This window comes from Lepisosteus platostomus, chromosome 19 (genome assembly GCF_059453375.1).
Source record: "Lepisosteus platostomus isolate fLepPlt1 chromosome 19, fLepPlt1.hap1, whole genome shotgun sequence".
In the NCBI taxonomy this organism is placed as follows: Eukaryota; Metazoa; Chordata; class Actinopteri; order Semionotiformes; family Lepisosteidae; genus Lepisosteus; species Lepisosteus platostomus.
Window position 1 is genome coordinate 332,404 of NC_142629.1, and position 14,646 is coordinate 347,049.

General features: G+C 56.1%; 1 protein-coding gene and 1 long non-coding RNA gene across 4 annotated transcripts in view; one reads left to right on the top strand and one right to left on the bottom strand.

Moving 5' to 3' along the window:
• Window positions 1-1,042: 1,042 nt before the first annotated feature.
• Window positions 1,043-14,646, bottom strand: part of rai1 (retinoic acid induced 1) — a 38,394-nt gene continuing 24,790 nt past the window's right edge. The window contains exons 2-6 of one of the 3 annotated variants that reach the window (XM_088613411.1): window positions 5,835-11,104; window positions 5,498-5,591; window positions 5,118-5,167; window positions 3,699-3,822; window positions 1,043-2,822 (exon numbers count right to left, since the gene is read on the bottom strand). In XM_088613411.1, coding sequence (XP_088469537.1) covers window positions 2,803-2,822; window positions 3,699-3,822; window positions 5,118-5,167; window positions 5,498-5,591; window positions 5,835-11,081 — 5,535 coding nt within the window. In that variant the 5' untranslated portion in view covers window positions 11,082-11,104 and the 3' untranslated portion in view covers window positions 1,043-2,802. Of the gene's footprint in view, window positions 3,823-5,117; window positions 5,168-5,497; window positions 5,592-5,834; window positions 11,105-14,646 lie in introns of all 3 variants that reach the window. The other 2 variants (XM_088613412.1, XM_088613410.1) reach the window with 2 other exon arrangements.
• Window positions 3,032-13,898, top strand: LOC148644747 (uncharacterized). Its single transcript, XR_015928606.1, has 2 exons — window positions 3,032-3,154; window positions 12,065-13,898. It is a non-coding gene; the product is annotated as an uncharacterized LOC148644747 (long non-coding RNA).

Here is a 14,646-nt window from a genome sequence, read left to right on the forward strand (position 1 = left end):
GGTGCAGCCAGACTGGAAACCACTTCACTCTCCTCTGATAACCAGCCAGCGGCAATTCTGCACAAAGTCACATCGCAGGAGGTGAGGCAGAGAGCTGAGGAGTTATTGAGCCAGTTAAACTCGCTGGGGAAGTTGAGGTAGCCCATATTCAGATAGTCTGAACTGAATTCAAGCCAGAACACCAAGGTCAGCTACGCTACTCTTGGGAAAAGAGCAACATGTTTTCAGGACATGTGACATGAGTCGCCATGTTGTTGTCACGGCCTGTGCCTTCTGCTAGCAGCCTGCAGAGCCCAGCGATGACGAGACCCTGAGGCAGACAGCCTGTCAGGGGTCCCTGAGCCTCTCGACAGTGGAGCGCAGAAACAGGCCTGCAGCAGTTCCCAGGGGGTGCCTCTCCTACTCCGTCCCGACCTCTTTATTGATTACGGGTTTATCTGCTCATTGGTTTTCTCTCCCCGGCAGTCTTAAAGCTGTCCAGGCAGATCACGCGCTCCCTAGTGACCTTTCCTTCGCTGGCGCCCTGCTGGGTGAGCGGACAGGCGTCCAGCTGGGTGAGCGGACAGGCGTCCTGCTGGGATGGTGGACAGGCGTCCTGCTGGAAGGGCGGACACGCGCGACAGCGCCCGGCTCCCCTGAGCTGCCTCTCGCTGCCCAGCACCCCCCCAGGGGCAGGGTGCCATATGGTCTGCAGGGCGGGCAGGCATGGGCAACCACGAGCGACACAGGAGAGGGTGAGACGGGGGGCTCATGGGAAGGACACAGCAGGGAGAGCAGGTCCAGCTGGAATCCGTCCGGGACAGGCCCGCAGCTGCGGGGTTTTCCAGATGTGCGCCGGATGCAGGCTGACCCAGGGCACACAGCCCTCGTAGGGCTGCAGAAAACCCTTAGAGGAACATGGGTTAAGGTGTGGGTTATCTAGACTCTAGGAATTAAAAATGAAACAAATTAACAGACATATCCCTCCCTTCTCTCCTCTGGGCCTGAGATTAGAGGAATAAAGAAACTGAGCGACACACAGACTGATTTCTGACCAAGGAAGTAACATTCCAAAAATCCTTTTAATTCATTCTTTTAATAACATTTTAAAGGCAATAACATATTTATTTTATAGAAAATAAACATCTCTAAGAAATACTATACACAATTATTTAAGTACAGCACATCTTACAATTAAACATGGTCAAATACTTATATACACCATTAAATAATCATGAAAATGAGAACAGCTGGGAGTGAGATTTGTAGGTTTGACCTTTTTGTTTTTTAATTTAATAGAGCCTCAGTTTGCTGCTTTGTAGTTTACCTAAATGAACTAAATGCATGATCAGTGAATGGGCTGGGCTAAAGCAGGGGTGGGCAGTCCTGGTCCTGTAGAGCCAGTCCAGGTTTTCATGCGAGCTCGGCTCTTAACGAGCTCAATCAGCTCATTAACCATCTTATTAGGACCAGTTTAAAAGCCCCTCCCAGCTCTTCAGGTGCTGCTGCTTGGAAAAGCCCTGCAGGCACCGACCCCCGGGACCAGGAGCGAGAAACCACCCAGACTGCTGCAACTCCAGCTAATCATCTGGGCAGATCAGTGCAATGAAACCCCACATACTAACATGGCATCAGTGACAGAAATATCAGAGGAACAATATGTGCATATTGTAGGAGTTTATTCCTTGGGCTGATCTATTTTACAAAGACATGAGGTACAAGAAAAATACCTTCACAAAATGTGCCAGCTTTCCCAAAAAGAAAAGAAAGAGGAACCCAACCAATTTTCAAAGAGCTTTTAACTACAAATGCACTTGTGCAAATCTGTGGAACGGAAATATATGAAAATATAGAGCTGAATAGATTCCGCTATACAAATGTCCCAGTTTGAGCTTCTAACATTGTGACAATTCTGTATATGCACGTTGAAATACATATTGAAAGAGCAAAACATTAAAATATCCAAATATCATCTTCTGCATAGAATACCATACACAGTTGCAGACAGCCCCACCGGCATCAACTCCAGTGTTTTTCACCGCTTTACCAAGTGAAATAATTGTTAAACGAGCTTAAGAGACGGTGCTTTCAGGTCCGTTCAACACTCGTAGGGTGTGAATACTTTTCTGCTGAAGTTCTACAGTGTTCAGTAGGACCAGCAGAGATTTCGCTGTCAGTTATAGATTTGTAAAAAACATTTATTACACTTAATCAATTCGTGAATAACATTGCGAAGGTGCCGCGACGTACGTCTGAAACTGCACATTGTGTCTATTGAAATATGTTGGAAATGTACATTAAAATACATCCTTCGATAGAAATGCGTGAATTCCTAAATATGAATATATTTTAATATCGAATATGTATGTCAACATTGAAAATCACAACGTCTTCCGGAGTATGTACGGCAGGGGGAGCCACACTGAACGTCTTCACAGGTTCGTCATTGCCTCTATTCCGCAGGTAAAAATTAATCAAAACAAAAAAATATATAATATTTATAATGGCACATTCTTTTCTTCTGCCCTTCCCCCAGTAAGAACCCTAAACAGCTGTTTTTATTTGTTTAAAGTCTCTGTAGCCATGGCTACACAATGTCTCTTTTTTTTGTCCTCGATTTTGTTTTTGCGGCGTGTCTGCAGCTCCGGGAGCTCGCTGGAAGTCGCCCCCGGAAGAGAGCAGAGGCAGGGGGCTCTCCCTCCGCCCTGGACGCGCTGGCGCCGAGCCCGGAGCCGGAGCCCTTACTGACTTGCCAGCACAGGGATGGGTGTCCATTGACTCACTGCATAGAAGGAGACCTCCCCACGGCCGGCTGCCCCGCGTTCAGCTGGTCTTCACAGAGCCTGGGAGGGGGCAGAAAACAGACGGGTCTGGAGAGGCGGCCGCGCGCGTCCCGTGCGTGGACACGTGCCGCCGAACCAGACCCTGACCCGGAACCAGAACCAGACCCAGACCCTGACCTCGACCGGCCCGGATCTTGTCGCCGTTCGCGTGTCTGCGCGAGAACCGAGGCGTACCGAGCTCCACGCGCGAGGCACTGTGACACTCCCCACGGTGGCGCAAGAGCATAGTTCACAGGGAAACTAACGGCACTAATAACACTTCATAAATCAGAGATGAACCTCGTCCCAGACACGGGGTGGCAGTGCGCTTCTCCGCGGCATTAGAAACACAGGTACGTGGTGTGTTCCGCGTCATCACGCCGAGCTCACGGGCAGAGCGCCCCCTGGCGGCAGGGTGTCTCTCCGGCTGCGGGGGCAGCTGCTCCCTCAACAGCGCGGCTCAGACTGGCGCTGCGCTCGCCGCCTGCCTCCGCTTTGCGCTATCGGGCACTACAGGCACGGCGGGACCCTCACGACATCGCTTCCCCTGGCTAGTCAGTGATGTGGCAGCTGATGGTAAAATCGTTGCCGCCTCCGTTACATTCTCGGAGGAGAAAAACGAACCTTTATTTCGTGTTTTACTCGCCTTTAAACCGTTTCTGCGTGAAGCTCAGAGATCTCCCCCCTGCCCTGTGTTTGAGCCCTAGATCCCACCGCTACCGAGACCTCTGTATATCTCTTTCTGACACCTCGTTCCGTGGGAGGTATCTCGGCGAGATTGCATTGATCTCTGGTCAAGCTCCCCCCGCACTGTCAACCCGGGCAGGCGATGCTGTTGTTCATTCTGCTTTGTCAGTCGTTTCCCTGGTGAATGTCAGCCTGAATTCAGACTCTGACCTTCCTCTCTGCGCTCCCCAGCGCAGTTCCCCGTCTGGCCAGCGGGGGGCAGGCGGCACAACGCCAAGTGCTCGGAACCTGACGCCGCTGTCTGTATTTTTAATAGCCTGTGTATTGCAATGCTCTAAAAACAAAACACAAAAAAGCACTTACAGTGTGGGAACTAATTCTAGAAGTATTCGTTATAAGCTTTATCTAGAAAGAGAACGGAATAGAGATGTGCTAAAAAGTCTGGGCTGTCTGTGCCTTTTAATAATGATCCGACCTCACCGGTCCATTAGCTTTCTACAGGGATAGGAACTAGAGAGAAGAGATGAAAACCTTTGACCTCTTCATCGATTTACATCAGCACACAAAAGAGTCAAACAAATACACAGGATGTAGGCTATCTAACTGCTTCATCCAGTACAGAGCCAGAGACGAGCCAGAGCCCATCCCAGTAAGCACTGGGCACGTGCACTCCCTGGACAGGAGGCCAGACCCTCACAGCACAGACACCATTTTCCCAGAAGCCAGTGAGCCCACCAGCACGGCTCTGGACTGTGGGGGGGACAGGAGCACCCAGAGGACACCCCCGTGAACACAGGGTGCCACCTGCATGGAGTTTGCATGTTCTCCCCAGGTGGGCCCCTGCGCTGTGATGCTACAGTGCTGAGCACTGCGCCACTGGACCAGGCGATACAGCTAAAATGGTTCAGCGCCCCTCCCCCCCTCCGCTGGTCCACTGAAGAGAGCAGGGAGGACGCAGAGACATTGATCTGGGTGTTGAAGTCAGATTCTTGTCTTCATTTCTCCCAGGCTGAGGTACTGCTGAAAAACAACATCTGCGGCAGCTATCTGGAGCTCTTTCAGTGTCTGAGCCATTTTAAATATGCAGTCCTTGAACACACAGCGCATTCAGATCCTGTCAGGCTGAGCACGCAGGTGCTACAGTGCTCTAGCACTTACAGCCGATAGTGCGTCAGCACACCAGTCGCATGCTGTGCACTCAGATAAAGGCGAGAATTGCCATAATTGTACAGCTCTTAAGAGCGAACGTCTCTGTGAATTTAATTAGCGGCCTGTGTTAACGTGAATGTCGGATGAGCACTCTGCAGTCAATAGCTGGTGCAGGGCAGTGAGGGTCTGCTGTAATCCCCAGAGGCACGAGCACACGAGCGCACGAGCGCACAAGTACACCAGCACACAGCTCTACTTCTTCATGCAACACATCCAGTGTTGGGAAATTCAGGTTGCCCGTGACCCCAGAAGAGGGAAGCAGAGTTCGGTCTGATTTCAGAGCCGGCACCGCTGGCAGAATGAGCCTTCCGTTGCAGTGTTGTCAGGAAGAATAATCTCAGGCACCGTTCTTCCTAAAAATACTGGATTCATCCACAAATACTTTACCTTCTGTCCTTCTATCATAACACGGTCACTTACCTTATGCTTTGGACATTTCAATGAAAAGTTTTCTTCTTGTAAAGAGCAACCTAAAACAATGAGAAGAGAGTCTGAATACCAAGCCAAACAGAAATACACTCCCACCCATGTCCAGCCCCTGACACAGCTGTTGGAACAATCTTACATCCTCCATCGGGCTTCTTAGTCAGCAGTCTCGTGTAGTCAAATGATTCAAAGCCCGAGACGGAGAAGAAGACTGTACAAGGTGTGCACACCGTATCAAATACAGAAGACATGACAGCGCTTTCAGATCAGCAGAGACAGGGACATGTGGTCCAGCTGGCTGAAATGAGTCACTTTGCTTCCAGAAAGCACATGTACAAACACACACGCAGGCCTGCTAATATTAGAGCTCTTACCCATCTCTTTGGCACAGACATAGTGGAATTTCTGAGGGCATCCTTTACTGCAGCAGCCCACTGACGCACCAAGATCCTGGCACTTCAGGCAGCGCTGTGGCAGTGAAACAAAGGACAGCGTTGGACATGAGGATTCTTTCATTTGGCATCGCTTGGCACCCTGGCTCCTTTTTCGGGAGCCCTACTGCATGTCGCGTTTCCGCGGCCTGTGCCGCGCTAGGCCTGATCGAGCAGCAGTGGTGCCGTGTGCGCGAGTCCCATCAGGCGGTGGGAGACGCCACCGGTGAGGTCGGCACTCACAGCCCCCCTGGGCCACGGCGAGCAGAGAGAGACTCACCGAGGCGGCGGCGCCGAGCGCGGCTTCCTGCAGGCCGTACAGCTTCCCGGAGACGAGGAAGACCCCGTTGGTCCAGACGGCGCAGGCCTCGTGCACCCAGTGCTCCTTGGCCTCGGCCTCCAGCTCCAGCCTCTGCAGAGCCTCCTTCGGCTTGCCCGGGCCCGCCTCCCCCTCCGCGGCTCTCCGGTCGTAGCCCTGGAACTGCTGCAGCTTCCGGTAGCGCTCCCTGAATTTGGGGCGCAGCGCGCCGGGCTCGCCCGCCGCCCGCTCCGCCCTCCTCGGCCGCCCCGGGGCGCCGCTGCCGCTGCCGCTGGGGCCCTTGTCGCCCTCCGGCCGGGAGGGGGGGCTCCGCGCAGCGCCGCAGCTCAACCTGGCTCGGTCCTCCCTGGGCTCCAGCTTGCACTTGAGAGACAGCGTCTTGCGCGGTATGCTGTCTTCGGGATAGTAGGGGCCGCACAGGTCCCCCAGCTCCCTGTAATTTGCTGGCTTTCCGCACAGGCAGCAGGTTAGACACCTGTCGATGAGGTTTTTGTTGACCAGCGGCCCCTGCAGCATGACCGAGGAGTTGGGGATCGCCTTAGCAACTGGGGCAGGGCTTTTCATCTTGGCCGAGCTCTTTTTTCTGGCATTCAGGAGCAGAAACTCTTCCTCGGGCCTGTTAACAATCGTACACAGAGCGGCAAACTCTTTGGAGCTGTCGATGTGCACGTACGGGCTGAAGAAGGGTTTGTTTTCGTTCTTCTGCGGTTTGTACGTGACGTATTTTAAACGGATCTCCGGCTGTTTCTCCTCCACGACGGGAGCGCTGGGCCTCCTGTGGCCGCCCCGCCTGGCCTTGACCGCGCTCAGGTGTTTTCGGTTTCGCCTGTTGGGCCCCGTCTGCTTGACAGCTTTGGGCTTGTCTGAAGCTCTCCCCTGTCTCTGTCTCGTCTGCGCCGACCTGCGCGCGCCCCTTTTCGCCGCGCCGGTGTCGGAGGGGCCCGTGGGGCTGCCTGGGATTTGCCCCGCGGAGGGGGGCAGGGCAGGGGCCGGGGGCAGAGCCTGCTGGCCCGCGGGGGCAGAGTCTGGGGGGGGAAAGGCAGGAGCTTTCCTCTTTTTCCTCCTCTGCTTCAGATGCATTTCGTGGTTGTTCTTGATCGCCCTCTGCTTGGCCAGCCTGGGCGTGGGGACCACGAGGCCCCCGGACTCCAGCGGCCCCTCGGGCGGCTCGACGCCCTCCCCCGCCGCCACTCTCTTCCTCTTCGAAGTGGGGGCTCTGGCGAAGCCCACGTGCGGCGCCCCCGTGGCGTTGGGCGCGCCCCCCTCCTCTCCCGGGGCCCCCGCTGCTGGCTCCGCGGGGCCCCTGTTCTCCGCAGCCTGCGCCGCGCAGGGCTCCCCTGGGGGGCTCGAGGAGTGTTTCTTCGCGCCCGGAGACGTGATCTTTTGGACCAGCGCCTCATACTTCAGGCCCCTGCCCTTGCGGGGGGGCAGGTACTTTGTCTTGGGGGGGTACTGAGGGGGCAGGCAGTGGCCACCACTCACGGCCGCCAGGGGGGTGTCTTTGGTGAGGAGGTGCTCTCCCTGCCGCAGCCTCTTGCTGGGAGCCTTCACGCCCCCCGGCTTGTTCTTTAACGGGGCCTGGAAGCCGTCCCCTCTGCCCGCCTTCCCCCCTCTCCGCTTTTTCACGGGGACAGGAGAGAGGCAGCTCGCCTTCCTCTTCAGAGGGGGGCTGGCCTTCTCTTCCGGCTTGATCCTGTAGACCACGCTGCGCTGGGACCCCGCCAGGGCCTGCTTGGGGCTCCCGCGCGCCGCCTCTTTCTGGAAGGAGGCCTTGTGCTTCTTCGTGTCCTTCAGCTTCCTGGGCAGAGCGCAAGGCGTCCTCTTGTCCTTTCCCTTGTGCTTCAGGGGCTTCTCCTGCGCTGGCTTCCTTGACCTCAGCACCATGGCTCTCGGGTCTTTACCAGGCGGAGCCGGAGGCAAGCTGGAGTCGTGGTTTTCGTCCTGTGAGCTGCTCTCACTCAGAGTCTTCTTGCCCTTGAGGTGACCTATGACAGCCGGCTTGGGGCCTTTCTGCTTCTTCCACTTGATCTTGGGGAGCGTCTCCTTTGCGGCTACTCCCTTTGCGAGCTTTGTGGCCACCTGCCTTTTCAGGTGGATGCAAGCTTTGGGGGCAGCCAGGGCCGTGAAGGACCTGGTGCACATCCTGGAAGGGAAGCTCTCGGGAAAAAGCTTCGTAGTCTGGCTGGACAGGTCCTTGTGCATCACGCCTGTCTGATCTGTCACGGTGATGCTCTTGCTTGAGGGCATGCTCATCTCTTGAGGGGTGCCCGGCAGCCCCTCTCCAACCCCGCTGGAAAGCCTGCGGATCCTCACGCTTGTGTGCATTATTCTCCCCGATTGGCTGCTCTTGTCCTCTGCGTGCTTCCTGTGGAAAGGCGTGAGATGCGCTGAGGGCGGGGGGGACTCAGCCTTGGTGGAAGGTGTCACTCCAGTCGGGCCGTCGATGCGGGGGTCTATCTCCTCGTCACCTTTCTTCGGCGAGGGCGGGGTGTCGACCCAGGAGGGGGCAGAGTGCATCATCGACTTGCCCGGCAGCTGCGGAGAGTCGGGCTCCAGCACCACGGCGTCGTGGCGATCGATATGCTCCCTCACTTGGGACAGAGGCGTTGCTTCTTCATTAAGCCCCGAGAAAGCTGCCTTAGCAGGCTGCCTGGAAGGTGAGATATCGCAAATGACTGACCTCCTTTCGGAGCTCGGAAAGCCTGCGTCTTGTGTCTCTGTGGCGGCAGCAGCCCTGTTTACTTGCTCCGGGGCTGGGCTGCCGATTTCCCCAGACTCCTGGGCCCATGTTTTATTATTCATGGCCTCCTCAGAGGACGGCGAGCTATCCTCTCCCTCTCTCGCTCCAGTGGCTCGGCTGGAAAGGACAGAGTGCTGCTCTTCAAAAGCTTCCTGCTTCTCTCTCTCGGCTGCTGAAAGCTTCTCCTCAAACAATTCGCTCCTGGAATCAAAATGCGGAAACTCTGAGTCGTCCTCTTTCATGGTTAAATATTGATCTTGTACAAGGTCATTGCTCCAGCTGAATGGAACGGTTTTCCCTGAGGCGTCTGAATCGGTGGGAAACTCTGATTTATATATCTCAGCCTCCACATCAGAAACCATGTCAGTCTTGCAGTTGAAGTCTGAAGGGCTTGATGGCTTCTCCCCACTGCCTCCGTCATCCGGAACATATTGGTTCTGCAGTTCCTGATATATCTGCTCCTCCATGTCGCTTGGGTAGCTCTTGCCTGCCAGCGCCTTGCTGATCTTCTGAAACAGGGACGGGTATTTGTCATGGTCGGGCCAGCCGTCTGGCTCCGCCGCGCGGATCTCGGCGGCTCCGTCTCCGTCTCCGTCTCCGTCTCCGTCCACAGCCAGCCGCTCTTTCGGCTCCTCCCTCTCCTCGCCCGTCTTCTCCAGCCAGGCCGACTCCTCGAAGTTCTCCTTCAGGGAGTCCTTCAGGCGCTGGATGTCATCGGGGGAGTCCTGCTCCGGCTTCAGGGGACTGGGGGCGAGGGCCCCTTTGGGGGACTTCTCCTCTCCTATGCTCTTGAGCAAGGTGGCGAGGTTCTCCCCGGCCTCCGCGCTCGGCAGGCTGTGGGCCGAGTCGTCGGACTTGGTGGACAAGACGTCGGGGGACGTCGCGGAGCAGGAGGACACGGTCTCCAGCGCGTGCTGGGAGTTTGTAGTGGGCTGGGCTGGGCTCCTGCTTTGGCCACAGTAGTAGTAGCTCCTCTCTAACTGGTCTTCCGAGCTGCTGGAGTATTCGCCCTCCTGCAGCTCCGTGTGGACGGACTGCGGCGTGCCAAACGGCTCGGGCACGGGCGTGGCCAGCTGGGCATCTGGGCACGACCCGTCCTCCAGGGCTCTCAGCTGCCCCTTGAAGTCCTCCGTCTTCTTCTGGTTGCGTTTGCTGCTCTTCTTGTTGGCCACCATGGCCTCCGAGAGCAGGAGCTGCTGGACGTTGTTGGAAATGTTCTCCACTTGAGACGTCAGGGCGTTGAGGCTCCACAGGCTGGGGTTGGACAGGAGCTTCTCGGAAAAGCGGTCCTTGAGGGAGCCCGCGAAGCTGGCGGTCTGAGGGTTGAGGCTGGGGGAGGCGTGAGAGTGCGGGGGCATCAGCAAGCTCTGCTCTCTCAGCCCGCTGGCGGAGGAGGAGGAGGAGGAGGCGGAGGCGGCCCCCGTCGTGATGGGGGGCTGGCTGTACTGGAAGGACTCGGGATTGACCATCAGGGGCGAAGGGGTGGAGCTGTAGGAAGGAGACCTCCCGACAGACCGGGCCGGGGAGTGGCTCGAACTGGGGCTGCAGTTCTGGTAGTACTGCTCGGGGGACCTGACCGAGATGTCGGAGAGGCAGTAGTTCTGTGGGGGCTGGCTGAAATGTTGGTATTTTGAAAGCCCGTCCTGGGCGCCGGACAGGGCCTGCTGCTCGTAGCCGGCCCTCGAGGGAGCCTGCTGGTACGTGTAGCTGCCCTGGGCTCTGTAGCCACTCTGCTTGATGCTGCTGCTCCCCAGCTGCCGGTTGTACTGGGAAGTTGGCGGCATGGCGTAACTCTTGTAGCAGTGGGGCGTCTGGCTGCACTTCTCCACGGCCGGGTAGGAGGGCGTTGAGGAGGAGAGAGACTGGGAGTGCTGGGGGAAGTGCATGGGCCCCTGGGTGTAGGTCATGGGGGACGGGGAGGTGTCCTGGGGCAGTTTCGCTTGGGGATGAGTGGTGTAGACGGGGGGGTTGGGCTGGGCGGGGTGGGCGCACTGGCTCTGGGAAATGGGGAGCAGGGTCTGGTCGAGGTACTGGCCCCCGCCGGGCCCGCCGCCGGCCGCGGGCTCCAGCCGGCCCACCAGCTCCTGCTCGTACTGGGGCAGGTGCGAGTGCGCGGAGTCGTCCCACTTCTGCGGCAGGTGCCCCTCGCTCATGTACTGGGCCGGGTACGCTGAGCCCAGGTGGCCACTGTAGCCGCCGGCGGAGGGCCCGCTGGGCAGGAGCTGGCCCGGCAGTTTGGTTCCCTTGTATTGCTTGTCCACGGGGGCCGAGCCGCTGCCGTAGGCCGGGTAGGCTTGCTGGCTGTAGCAGTCTTTCGTCCCCGCGGCCGCGAGCGAATGTGCCTCGTAGCCCTGTCTGGTCTGGCTGTGATGATGTCTGTAATTCTCAAGGCGTGATAATTCATGTGTCTCCTGCTGGTAGCACTGCTGGTTGCCATGGAAACCACTCCGTTCTCTGAAGGACTGCATGACTCCGGCTCGGGCTCCTCTCTCTACAAACAAAACACAAGAGAGAGTGCTTACTTCCAGCTCCCCGCGCTTGTGTGCTTATATTTACCCCCCCCCACCCCTCCTCTGTCTGTGGTATCGATTGACGTGAAACTCTCTTCGGAACGTTTTCGGGTGTCGCGTCCTCTCTTTAAGAGGGGCGAGCTGGTATCCCGCTCTGTGCTTCATGGGCCCACACACGCGTGTGGTGCTTTTCTATGGCATGACTCTGAAATACCTTCCACCTTGAAACACTCTTTATTGAACCGACTAGTTTCTTTAAAGGAAAAAATACAAGTGAGCATTCTAAGCACAAAAAATAATTCATTTGCACCGAAGCGCAGAAGCACTGAAGCACGCAAGCAAAGCTCCCGACTAGGAGGAAATGTTGTTCCCTGTTGAATTCCCGATGCTTTTGTGATGAGGGCTGGAGAAACCTGGAGATGCAGCCACTGCCACAGCAAAGCAGAGTGATCTCTGTTTGCAGCACAAGTCCAGAGTCCCAGGCTGCTTCGGGCTGGTAGCTGCAGCGACACGCCAGAACAGTGAGATTCCCAGTCGCCACCCCTTCACCAAGGACGAGGTCGCTGGGAGGTTGGGGCCACTTTTAGACATGACGGGAGTAGAGGCCAAGACAACATCGTTATCGCTCGGGCAGTGGGCAGCACGCCGGGTTCTCACATGTGGCCACGAAGGAAAAAGTAAAGTAAAATTCCACTGTCGTCTCTTAAACCGAGGGCGCGCGTAGTAAGAAATCTACATGTTGTGAGACGATGAATATTAATTAGCTCTGGCTGTTGCACAGCACCAGAAAGTCAACCTGTCTGCAGAGATTTCTGATCCTGTTCTGTGCATGTAAATCGGCCGTGAAAAGATGTTACAATTACTGTATGTTAAGGCTTTGGCCACTGAAAGGTTTCTATCTACCTGTCTCTAGCTGGCCTTATCCATTTATTTTCTCACAGCTGAACCCTATACAGAGTCACGAGGGAGCTGGAGCCCATCTCGGAAAGCAACAGGCACAAGGCTGGGTCCAGCGCGGGGCACACAGACACACACTCGCACCAGGGCCGGCTGTCCCAGACAGCGCTTCGGCTGTTGGCAAGTCTCTGGACTGTGGGAGGAAGCCCACGCCAACACGGGGAGAACATATCAACTCCACACAGACAGCACCCCTGGTCTGGAATCAAGCCCAGTTGGCTAGCTTCCTCGCTAGCTAGTCGGCTCCAGTGTTCTGATTATCTTGCAGAGCCATGAAGAATAAACAGTGCAGAGTGAACGAGGGTTGGTGATGCACACAAGGGGAGACGTGGAAATGAAGAAGGCAGGAGCACCACCTCAATCCCCAGAGCAGGAGAGTGCTCTCGTTTTAAATCGACCTCTCCAGCCTGCCCCTCACTCCCTGTGCTGCTGTTGGATATTCTTATCTGAACTGCTTGCCTTTTAGGACCTGTGGGAGGCAGCTGATCAGGAATCATTGTGACTCTGCAGACAGAGTATTGCATTTTGTTCTTTGCACTTCAGTACTGAGCCTGCTGAGAGATACAATAAGCATCGATTGCGTTCCTCTTATCTGTCTCTCTTTGCTGTGCTTTCTGCACCTGCTGGGCCACCGCATTTCCTGGTTGACAGCAATATGTGTGGCAGCGCCCTGCTGTCCGCTGGTATAGCTGTGCTCCCAGTCCTCTCCAGATTCCTGCAGCCGGGACATGCTGGTGACTTCCTGTTTATGTGCCAGACTGTGCAACCTTGATTGATTTTGCACAGGTGCCCCTCAGAGCCTTGGCATAGCCCAACCTGGGCTGTGTGACAATGAAGAGCAATGCTATTTTTGTCTCAGTACTGACCGTAATCTGAATGATATTCTATTGTATTTCATTATACTGCAAGATGAGCGTGATGCTGTGTCCTTTTGGAAGGTAAGATGACTGTTCAGTAGGATACATTTTCAAACTCTTAAAATCCCAAATTGGATTAACTCACAAACACGAAACGGCCGTCCTTTGTGGAACAGACATAAATGGACTTTATATGCATCAGGTATTACAGCTGATAGCTGACAGCATTCCAGGAAGATACAATCACTAAGTGCTGGCTTCCAGTTTCACCTGGCCTGAAAGCAGGCTTTAGATGAACTCACACAGTGTTTGAGCCTTGGAGTCTCGAATGAGAGAGCACATCAGTCCAAACATGCAGTTCAGCTTTTCGGGATATTCCGGTCCCCACCGTTCCACAACCTTGCCCTGCCCAGCTCAGTGTTGCTTCATTAGCTGCTAATTTCTGCAATTATGCACAGCAGCGGAGGAGTGCAGTCCATCACAGCGCTGGTGCCCGAGCCCGGGAGGGTGGCGAGGAATGTGAGCAGATCCCTGGCTCAGAGGGAGGCGGAATCCGATCGTTCTGCTTTCTGGGAGATAATCCGGCACGCACGGAATGTGGCGGCCTCGCCTGATCCCATCATCCCTCTGGCAGCCTGAGACGGGATTTATCCTCCTCCTCCGCCTCCCCCCGCCCGGGTCTCTGAGTGACGCCGGAGCCCCAGCGGGTCTCCAGCGCACCTCCCTGCTCACAGCGCAGTCGCCTGCTGGAGCTGCTGGTGGGACTGGGAGCACAGGGCTCCTCCAGGACCAGACACAGCCCAGCACAGCTCTGCCCTCGTTTTGTACTGCATATTTACGACCTTGGAATATGCTAATTCTTCTGTTTTTATTTAAAGAGCCTGTTCTAAATGAGATTGTGTTTTCCCCCCACTTTCTTTCCAGTGTGTTTGTATCATGAAATTACAAAATGCTTCTAGTTGGATGTGTCACACAGCTTGTTTACTCTCCAGGAGTATTCTCTGATCCCCACATCATTTGCAATTATTCTGAATGTGGTTTTATTTTTTATCACGGACGAAGGACCAGCTGCTGCTGTCGCTGGCTGACAGCACTCGGCCCAGGAGCACGGGAGAGCTGGCCCGATCCCTGCGCCCGGCTTCCTCGGCCGGTGGAGACAGCAGGGCTGCAGCTGAGAAGAGGCTGATCTGAGGAAGAGCTGATTAGCTGTCGGTAGCGTTGCAGTGCTCACATTCATGGAAAGGCTCTCCTTCGAACCCGGGGCAGAGTTAAGAGAAGTGCAGCCCCAGCCACCACCAGCGCAGGTGGGCAGTGGCAGCAGGGGACTCAGCTGTCCACCCCTGCGGCCAGCGCTGTCCACTCTGGACCTCAGGGGTCAGCACTGTCCACTCCAGACTCAGGACCTCAGCGGCCGGCGCTGTCCACCTCAGCTGCTCTCTGGACCTCAGCGGCCGGCGCTGTCCACTCCAGCTGCTCTCTGGACCTCAGCGGCCGGCGCTGTCCACCCCAGCTGCTCTCTGGACCTCAGCGGCCGGCGCTGTCCACCTCAGCTGCTCTCTGGACCTCAGTGGCCGGCGCTGTCCACCTCAGCTGCTCTCCAAACTGTGTCATCAAGCGCCAGATTGTGAAAACAACCTCCGGCACACACGGAGCCCCTCTCCAGAAGGTGCTGTCAGCTCCCAGCACTTCAGGGGTTCAGGTTACTTGTA